General features: G+C 40.5%; 2 protein-coding genes across 2 annotated transcripts; both read left to right on the forward strand.

Moving 5' to 3' along the window:
• Positions 1-1,157: 1,157 nt before the first annotated feature.
• On the forward strand, positions 1,158-7,290 carry LOC308389917 (platelet-activating factor receptor-like). Its single transcript, XM_080871524.1, has 4 exons — positions 1,158-1,490; positions 1,887-2,091; positions 3,604-3,650; positions 5,242-7,290. Exon 4 carries the CDS (start codon positions 5,248-5,250, stop codon positions 6,472-6,474), a length of 1,227 nt encoding a protein of 408 aa, XP_080727650.1. The 5' UTR covers positions 1,158-1,490; positions 1,887-2,091; positions 3,604-3,650; positions 5,242-5,247; the 3' UTR covers positions 6,475-7,290.
• A 350-nt stretch (positions 7,291-7,640) lies between these two features.
• LOC308389136 (putative nuclease HARBI1) lies at positions 7,641-9,034 on the forward strand (the record flags this gene model as incomplete). Its single annotated transcript, XM_080870312.1, has 4 exons — positions 7,641-8,185; positions 8,262-8,374; positions 8,460-8,571; positions 8,652-9,034. The coding sequence occupies exons 1-4, from the start codon at positions 7,753-7,755 to the stop codon at positions 9,032-9,034; spliced, it is 1,041 nt and encodes a 346-aa protein (XP_080726438.1). The 5' UTR covers positions 7,641-7,752.
• Between the last annotated feature and the right edge of the window lie 1,441 nt (positions 9,035-10,475).

The raw sequence follows: 10,475 nt of genomic DNA on the forward strand, positions 1-10,475 counted from the left end.
TTGCATTCTGATTGAATGCCTACAGTGAAAGCACATGATGATAACTGAGGGCCAGTTGAGTAAGTATAGTAATATTCTGAAAGATAAAATGAATGGAGGCATGTGGTTGGTGTTGACAAATGAGAAGATGTTCTGTATCCTTTGTGCTTTCCCACTTTTAACATTTTTTATGCTGACATGATTCATATTCTAGTATTATCAGATTCCTTCTCATTTTTAATATTCTAAGACGCACACATGGAGAACTTCTTTTCACTGCTCGCTTATTCACAAGTACAGATGTCTTCTACATAAGCTGATTTCCTAAATGACATAAAAGGCTCAAGACTGTCCTTTCCAGGCAGGAATCAATCTTACAGTTCTTTAGCGACGCACACAACTCACACCATGCCTAGATGTCCACTGTTGAGTCAGTTTGAAAGGTGGCTCTTGCTACCAGTTAGCTTAATCTCAGTGCTCTGGAGTCCAGACCAAGTCTGGTCTAAAGACAAATATCGGTACCAAGCAATGATACAAAATATTAAATCAATAAAACTTTCATAAAAAAGGGTCATCATTGCAGATGAAACATTAAAAACTCTCAATCTCCTTAAAAAAATACAGTCGTTGTTGGACATTTTTTTTCAATGTAGCAGCAAAATGTGACTCAAAGGACAGAGCAATAACAAGAATAACCCACAAATACTTATAGCTATCCACCAGGTCAATGGCTACACCATTCATTGCACGATGAGGGGATGGCTTCCTGAATTCAATTACCATGTCCTTAGTTTTCAAGGTGTTGAAATTTAAAAACGACTGATAACACCAAGAAACAAACTCATATCTCCTTTGTAATTTTTTTTTTACCTTAGAGATATTCCCTTCAATAAAAGCTGTCTTCCTTTCATGAATCAGCCTCGAAGACCATGGTTTGTTATTTGGGAAAACTATGCACAACTTTTAAAGGAATAATCATATCTCTACAAAAGCTGCAGATAACGTTGATCAGTTCATTAATGTTTTCGGATGACTCTGTAAACACCGACCAGTCAGTGCAGGCAAAGCAGCCCTGCAGGTCTAAAGAGACGTCGTTATCATACTTTTGTGGGGTGTTTCCTCGCCTTCTCTCTCCGTAGCACAGTCCTATAAACAGGCAGGAGATGCACCGTGTTTTGGTCAGAGGATCTGAGTGCGGGGCCTGCCACAGATGTATACGCACCTTTAATGGAACCATAACAAAGATCCAGAAGCGTGTAGGAGAATTGACATATTTATAGAAAGTGCCCAGTGTTTTCTTCAAATTACAGTAATTAAAGTCCAACAGAATAACATTAGGGGCCTCGGGACAGAGGGATTGGAGCGAGTACACGGGGGTGTCAGTCGCAATCTTCGAATTTGCTTTCGGATGGACGTAATTAACGGTGACGTTGATCTGCGGGAATTCCCTCGGCAGGTGACGGCCTGATAGACAAGAGAAGCTCAGTGTTTGGCAGATACACCTGTTCACGGTAAAGTTTTTACACTATTTCTAAATAATATATTCCTCCTTCTTTCTGTAAGTTTATGCTTATGTATATGATGGAAGAAGATGGCACAGCGACACAGGGCCTGCTCCTACTCTGGTTCCTGTTTTATTTTAGGGTGATTTAAAATAATCGGTAACACATTTTGCAGCATTTTTTTTTTTTTTAAAGAAAATTACATGTAACCAAGATCTGTGAATAGTGGCAGTGACTTTTCATACACAAACTAACAACTATAACCCCCACATTTTTATGTCTCGTATCAGCATGTGCCAGACATTCTCCTTTTTAAGGGCCAGTTTTCCTGTGTAAGCAGCTCATTTCTTTACTTGGTAACATTATTTCTTTGTTGTTGTTCTTCTTGGTGCTTGTTATTGTCAGGTGTATGAAACTGTGGAGGTGAACGTTACGTACTTTGGACCATTTGGGGCTTTCCTAAGAAGACTGAAGCGACACCTCCTCCGTCTTGCCCCGAGAGAACACTCCCACTCACACAGTCTGATGCATAAATTCCCTCTCTGTCAGAGAAGTCATGCTGTTGCTGAACTGCAGCTGTAAATTCATTAAACAACAGAAGAAGCAGACGGTAAGTGTACGGTTCTTTCTGTAATTTTTCTTTTAAAATGACACAGAGGATATATTATCACAGCAGGTCATGTAACATCAACTAACCATTGATAAAGCAATTACAGTAATTTCAGTGTGGCACATATTCAGAAAAAAATACAGTAAAACTAACAACAAACAGAGATTATTATCTACTTATTTACTGTTGGACTGTTGTTCTTTATCGTAAGTGGGTTTCAAGCTTGTTCAGTGACAGATTCTCCTTGTATGTATTTAGGTTGTAAGAGTTTGCACTGTGATTCAGTGTCAGCTGTTTTACAGCAGTTCATAGTCTGAGAACCACGTCCTGGTTCAACCTTTGACCCTTTTTGCACTACTTTCTGTTTTAATTCTGACGCTTATCTTTGACTGAATTCAGGCCACGTGAGAGAGATCTCTAGTTCTGTAATCACTTTAGCGTAAGCAATAAAATGAACATAAACAAGTCAGAAATCCAACCCCAGTCTTTCCCTCATGGTCTACAACTGAGGCTTCATGATGTATAGTGTTATTATAAGATGCAGATGAATGAGTCTGTGTGTCTACCTATAGTGTTTGACTGAGAGTTAATTGATTCAGTAATAAAAAGGCTATGGCAGATACCTAGTGCTAACAGTCTTGACAGTCTCTTTTATAAAGAGTGTTGAGATGTTTGTTTGGAGACAGATTACATAAACATGATAAAACACAACACTTCACAAAGCCTTTGTTCGAATATAGGTGTGGCCCGAGAATCCAATTGCAGGATGGTCTCCAGAAAATTTGCTCAACTAGCCTTTTATTACATTATTTAAGATAATGGAAGAAGGGAGAACAGAAAAAAAATTAAAAAGTAAATAAAAGAAGTGAAAACAGATGAGAAGGAGAGAAGATAGTGGAAATATACACAGATCAGACATTGTCATGATTATCTGTTCCTTACGGCACAAAGTAGTGGGTGTGATACATGAAGGAGCGAATGATCATTTTGTCCTCAAAGTTGATGTGTTAGAAGCAGGAAAAATGGGCAAATGTAAGGATTTAAACAAGTGATGACCTTTTATGGTTATTCAACTGAGTTAGAAATGCAGCTCTTATGGGGTGTACAGCTGTCAGTAGCCTATTATAATTATCTGTGAAAAAAAAACCACTTTTGAAAACTTTTGAAAAAAAAAAGTAAACTAACTGAAACATTTTGTTGAACTCGGAAAAGTAACTAAAATAAAATACAAATATAGAGGAAACACTTGGATACTTGTACTACTTTTCCTAAGACCTTCCTCTGACATATGCCCTCCATACAATAATAACTAAAAACAGTAAAAACCAAAATCCACTATAGAAACTAATGGAAAATAGAGTGAATTTAAAGCAAAAAGTCAAAATGAATTAAAAATAAAAACTAATTAGAAACTAGAAGACTAAACAGTGGTGAGCTACTGTAGTTTAAATTATGTTAGTGCTGGTCCTAATAGAAAAGTGTCAATTTGTTGTGTATCCTCTGAATGCACAGGTGTCAGAGCTGGACCACTGAGCAATGGAAGAAGATGCCCTGGACTGGTTAGTCACATTTTCTTTTACATCCCATGAATGGCTGGATAAGTTTATATCTTTACCTGAAGAATCCCAGGATGAACTGGAAGAAGCTGGCGGTAGCAGTGTAATGGTTAGATATGCAATGTTCTGCTGGGTACTGCTATTCATGTGGATGTTACTTTGACACGCACCACCTACCTAAACATTGTTGCAGACCATGTAGACCTTTCACAGAAACAGAAAAATCGGCAAAATCTCAAAGTGCCTGACCGTTTCTCACATTCTTATAGCTAAGCATTCACATTCTTTCTCCCTCTCAGTGAGCCTAAGTTACAACCTTGGCTTCCTGTGCAGTATGTATTGTTCTCCCTAATCAGAGAAATAAGGTCATGATTCTACACAAACAGTATTTCTTATAAATCAGTAGTATAATGCATCATAAAACAGTGTAATATCCCATTCTTATTTTTCTCAAAATAAACAATCAATTAATTTTATTACATGTACCTGGGGATTTTCATAGCTCAGCCTCCAACCTCAAAATATACTGGGGCAGTCCCAGCAGCACATTGACACACATAAATCAACAGGCAACTAATTAGAAACTAGAAGACTAAACAGTGGTGAGCTACTGTAGTTTAAATTACATTAAACTACACCTAGTTTTGTTTTCTCAAAACTAGGTGCCTGCTGGTCCCTCTCTAGTCTGAACAACAGTGTCTCAGTAACTTTCCACTAGAAGATGGTCCCCGTTATGTACTCTCTCCCAGCCAAGCGTGAGCAAGAGTCTACAGCGTTCTACCCCCCAAGGACACGTAGTCTATTGCCTTTATTTTCAGGGCCGTGTCCACTTAATACCACGCTATATGGTTATATGGCATTTTAGTTAATATAAAGCATAGAACTGAGGCACTTCAAATAATTCCATCCCAACACAGGATAAAGCGCCCTGCCACAACACAAAAATGGTTCAGCAGTGGTTTGAGAGGCACAACAACAAGTTTGAAGTATTGGCTTGGCTTCAAAATTAACCAGATCTCAATCCAGTCATGCATCTTGTGAGTTCTCCAGGACAAACAAGTCAGATCCATGACTTCATCCAGGACTTCAAAGATCTGTTACTGTCTTGGTGCCAGATACACACCTCTGGGGGTCTAGTGGATTCCATGCCTGGATGGTTCATGGCTGTTTTAGAAGCAAAAGGGGGAGGAACACAACATTAGGCAGGTGGCATAATGTTATGCCTGATTGGTGTATACATTAATACATCTTAAATTAATTTAATGGCTAAAAAGGTGATGAAAGGGACACAATATTTGACTGGTAAATACATTTTTACAAATAAATACTGATACACAACTTAGTCCTTGAAGCAGGAGAAATGTTGTTGCTTGTTACTTTCATTATTTTAAACCTATTGTAGTCATTTACTGTTGTTTTTACTTATTTGTTGCTTTTATTTATTATACCTGCCTTCAATGGAAGGACAACAAAAATAAGTTATTCTCAAAGGCTTTTCCCTCCATTGTACGCTTTACCTTTGTCATCTGCATCAAAACTCTGCTCATCTGTCACAGGACACTGTATTTATGGTAATGTATTTTGTTTCCCACAGACAAGGATGACTCAATCAGTTACTATGACAACGATGAGTAGTGTGGAGTCCACAACCATTAATTCCACTGAGAGTCCGTTCCTGGACTCTCAGTTTCGTTATGTGTTCATCCCGGTTTTCTACATCATCTTCTTCATCCTGGGCTTCATCTCTAACCTCTACGTGCTGTTTGTCCTGCGCTGCCTTCGTCAATTCAAGGCCATGGGAGAAATTCACATCTATATGACCAACTTGACCATCGCTGATCTTCTGTTTGTGTGTGCTCTTCCCTTTTGGATTGACTATTATATCCGTGAGGGAGACTGGGTTTATGGAGACGTCATGTGCCGGGTGACAGGCACCTTCTTTTTCATCAACACCTACGGCACCATCCTCTTCCTTTCAGCCATCAGCATCAACAGATGCTGGGCGGTGACTCGGCCTCTAGACGCAGCCTCGTCAAACCGCAGAATTCGTGGAATTATTGTTTGTATTTGTATCTGGGTGTTTGTTCTGATGATTTCTGTTCCTTTTCTGGTGAGTCCAGGGATCAACGTGCACCGTAAAAACAACACTGACATACGTCGCTGTTTTGAGGGATACCAGGGTGGAACTAATGACAAGAAGAAAAAAGTGGCTGTCACTCATTTTCTAATAATTGGATTGTTTTTTGTTGTCTTTTTACTCATTGTGATATGCAATGTCCTTATTGCTCGAATTTTAGTTTGTAAAAATTCTCCTCAGTCAGAAAGTCAGTCTTCAGGAACACAGTCTAAAAAGCTCACTGTGACATCCATATTTAAATGGCCCACAGGGGTGAAACGGAGGGCTCTCCAGATGTTGCTGGCAGTGGTGGGAGTGTTTGTTCTGTGTTTCCTGCCACACCACATAGTTCAAGGCCCCTGGGCTCTGGCAGTGCTGGAGATCGAAGACGGCTTCGGCCACGTGAAGTACAGCGAGACCACTCGTCAGTTGCTGAGCGACGCTCATCAGATCACCCTGGTTCTTATGGGCCTCAACTGCATTTTGGATCCTGTAGTTTATTATTTTGCCACAGGGAAGTTTAGAGGACAAATCAAGGCCCACATTAAAAAATTAATCACATTCACCCAAACTCGGAGCTACCACTTAAACCAGCCTGCATCACCTGTTTGCACTCTGGTAGCAAATCAGAGGCCTCATAGGAAACCCACAACGGCTGGGGTGGAGGACCAAAGTCAACATGGTAGGAGGAACTCATTGGTTATTTTATAAAGTATTTTCAAAAATCTCACTGATCCAGGATTTTGAACCAAACCACATCTCAGATAAGATTCTCTCCATTTCATGACAGAGATGAAATGGAGAGCATGTCCACATTAAAGGTTGGAAAGGCTTGTTAGCCTTATTCTAGGAATTATACTCTGGAATCAGGGAGAGGAGGATATATGGTGTTGTGTGCTTGTACACGTGGAGTTAACCATTTACCACAGAGGGAGGCTGGTGCTGCTTAAATCTACAGTGAGTCAGAGCGGTGGTTCACGCAGTTCACAATCCACTGTATAGAGCCTTCTTGAAAGACTCCCCTACTGTGCTTTTATTAGTCTCTGCCTCCATCATATGGTTTAAATGCAGTATTGCTCACTTATCTCAGTGGCTGTAAAGAAAGCAGTGTGATCTTCAAACTGCACTAACATCCCGTAAAGATGTGGGATCATTCTGAGAGTCAACATCCAAAGTTTTGAAGAAACATGGAAACTATTCCTGAAGATTACTTAAAGAGTATTTAAGGTGTATTAAAGAATAATTGTGGTATTGTAAAATATTAACTTTTGCTGTTGTTAGAATTATGGACACTCGTGTTTTGCCTTTTATACTGTATTTTCATGCATATTTGCACATACTTCAATTAACCTCTGCCCTTGTCCATCTTCTTTTTCAAAATATAAGGAAACAAGCTGTAGCTCAAGACTTTTTCACAGTGTTGTACATATTGACCTATACCTCTAACGGACCTGTACCAATAACTGGTTTTAATATAAATACAAGAAATATGTCATTTATGACACATCATCTTGTGGAAGTTGTTCTCTCTGAAAGTTTTTGTAAATAAAAACATGAAATCTAATTTGATCAGATGACCTCGGCCTTTATTAATTTCTTCCATTCTGATTGAATGCCTACAATGAGGGTTAACCTTTTCTTCACTTAATAGAGGAGGGGTGGAGAACTTGTGCAGACGCCTGGTAATGAACTAATCATTTGATTCAGGTGTGTTGACCCAGGGTGATATCTAAAACCTGCAGGACACCGGACCTTGAGGCCTGGGCCCTGTTTCAGGAAGCCGGTTTAGTGGAAAAACCGAGTAAGTATACCCTGAGTTAACGAAAACTCTGGGTTTTCGGTTTCACAAAGCGAGTTCAGCTGCAGCCTGAGTGAGTCACTATGACGACACACTCCGTGAAGCTAACCTGCCCCCTAGCAGGTTTACTACAACTAACCCTGACTGTCTCCGCCCCTTTGTCGGAAACCTGACAGTAGGAAGTGTCGGACATGGCGTGCCACTTCCTTGAAGAGCCAGTAGATCGTGAAGCCCAAATTCTCCGCAGGGCTCTCCGCCGGGAGAGAGTGATCAGAGCGCGTTTGGACATTTTATCATTTCCTGATGATTTTCTGTGCGAACGTTACCGTTTCTCAGCACAATCTATAATTTATTTGGATAACATCCTCAGGCCATATATTACGCATGTGACACATCGCGGACATGCTCTCAGTTCATTGCATATTATTTGTATTGCACTTCGGTTTCTTGCAAACGGGAGCTTTCTGTATAATATTGGTGACGCTGAGCACGTTTCCAAGGCTACCGTCTGTCGGGCAGTCAGGAATGTTACAGTTGCACTGAAACGTCTCCTGTACTCGTCTGTGGTGTTCCCCGGTCATAGACCCACAAGATTTATCAAAGAGGGATGCCACAAAATTGCAGGTATCAGGATGAACAAAACTTAATTTATGATGTGGTGATACTTGGACTACTACTTAAATTGCACATTTATTTTCAGGGTTCCCAGGCGTGATTGGCTGTACAGATGGCACTCACATTCCAATCATTGCTCCTTCAGTAAATGAAGGAGACTATGTGAACAGGAAGTCTTTCCACAGCATTAATGTACAGGTACATAGTTCCCTGTAGCATGTCAAACTAACAAATTATTTCATTATAGTAATGGATGCTAATTTGTGTTCTCTGCACTGTGGAGATCATATGTGATGCTGCCAACATTATCACAAATGTGGAAGCCAAGTGGCCAGGCTCTGTCCATGACTCACAAATATTCCGTGAATGTACACTGAGCACAAAATTTGGACATGGTGAGTTGAGAATACTTTAAAATATATAAAGACCAATTGCTTCAGGGACATTTGAACTGAAGTGTACCCTTCTGTCTTAGGAGAGTTCACTGGCTACTTGCTTGGTGATAGGGGGTATCCATGTTTACCCTATTTGCTTACCCCTTACCCTGACCCTGAACCGGGCCCACAGCAGCGATATAATCTGGCTAATTGCAGGACAAGAGCCAGAATTGAAATGACTATCGGAATGCTTAAGGCCCGGTTCCAGTGCCTGCAAAGACTCAGGGTCACCCCAGAAAGGGCATGTGACATTATTGTGGCATGTGTGATTCTTCACAACATTGCCACAATTAGAGGAGAACACTGTCCTTCTGAACCAAACATCAGCAGTGATCCAAACCATGAACATCCTGACCCTCCCACGGACATACAAGATGGAAGAGCAGTCAGAGACACCATATGTCACAATCATTTCTTTTGACCCATCACCTCAACATGTTGAAAGAAGAATAAACAGATTTTTTGTTCAACTGGCTTTATTGGTCGCCTGTATTTCCTGTACACAAAGTATTAAAAGATGTAAACCTCATAAAGTGTCTCTGTTGCTTCCTCCTCTGTAACAGCTGTCAATGTTTCTTCATTATTTTCCTGTAGTAAAGAAATAAACAACATTGCTGTTCTACTGTAAACTCATATAATCTGTGGAGTATTACTCACAACTGCATGTTGGTCTGGCTCAACAGGAGGCTGCACCAGATGCAGTACACCATCACCATCAACTGATAGAATATGAGGTTTATACAGGTCACTTATAACTTACAAGGGACCAAATGGCAATTAACAAACATACCAAGCACCTTACACTTCATTGTCATTATGCTCTCAAAGACAACCAAGGCTGAGGGAAGGCAAAATCAGTCGGAAAATAACTTCACTACAAAATAATCCATTATGGTAAAGAGTTTATCAAATGAATGAGTAGCACTGCAAAGGTGACCGTGAAGAAAGGATGTATGCACATCATGTATTATTTTGAATTTACCCCTTATGTAGGCACTTGTGTCTTGCGGGGTTATTGCCTCAGAGGATGTCCCCGCAGAGATGCCTTCGGCCACAGGGCGCCCACTGTTTTGGCTGAGGGCCAACTGCTCAGCCTCTGTGAGTGGTGGTGGTGGAGGACCCCCACCTGTTTTTCGGGCCTCCGCTTTTTTTCTGTTGGCTATAACGGGCCACATTTGAGCATACAGAGTAAGCAAATATGTACTTGTAATGTGCTCAGATAATTTCAATAAGTGCTTACAGAAAGAAAATTAATGTAGCCTCTAACTGCAATTGATTTACATGGGACAAACAGACCAAGCACTATGGCTCATAATACAATTACACCTTACCTGTTTGGACTATATTTTTATATTTCATTTTTACTTGCTGCCAGGCACGTTTGGGGCCTGTTGGGTTGCACCTGCGCTCACATCACATCACAAAATAAAATGTATAAAATAACAAATAAAATAACATATGATAAAATAACGTGTTAAATGGGTGGAAATCCCTCGATCAATGTTTAAATTAACACTCACGCATTGACTCTGTCGGCTATGTTTTGCCATGCATGCTTTTGCAGCTGTGGCTGTGTTACTTTTTTCCGCGGAATTTGCATGTTATCGGCATATGCTGCCATCAGAATTTCGGCCTCAAGCGCTGTGAAATACATTGACCGCGCCTTCTTTCCCTCCGTCTCCATGGTGACTCGCTTAATCTGTGCTCCGCTTATCAGGGCTTTATGTATCCTCGTCCGCGCGCTTCACTTGGGGTTAAAGCAACTCCGCGTTGACTGAACTAATTGTTATCAGCCTTTCTGAAACCGAATATTCCGAGTTGGACAGTTCGGGGTTACTCAACCCTGAGTATCGTTTTTCACT

Source organism: Rhamphochromis sp. 'chilingali', assembly GCF_963969265.1.
Source record: "Rhamphochromis sp. 'chilingali' genome assembly, chromosome: 21".
Taxonomy (NCBI): Eukaryota; Metazoa; Chordata; class Actinopteri; order Cichliformes; family Cichlidae; genus Rhamphochromis; species Rhamphochromis sp. 'chilingali'.

What these genes read in the sequence shown, in the direction of transcription:
- LOC308389917 (XM_080871524.1), top strand. Translation starts at nt 5,248, where the DNA reads ATGACTCAATCAGTTACTATGACAACGATGAGTAGTGTGGAGTCCACA.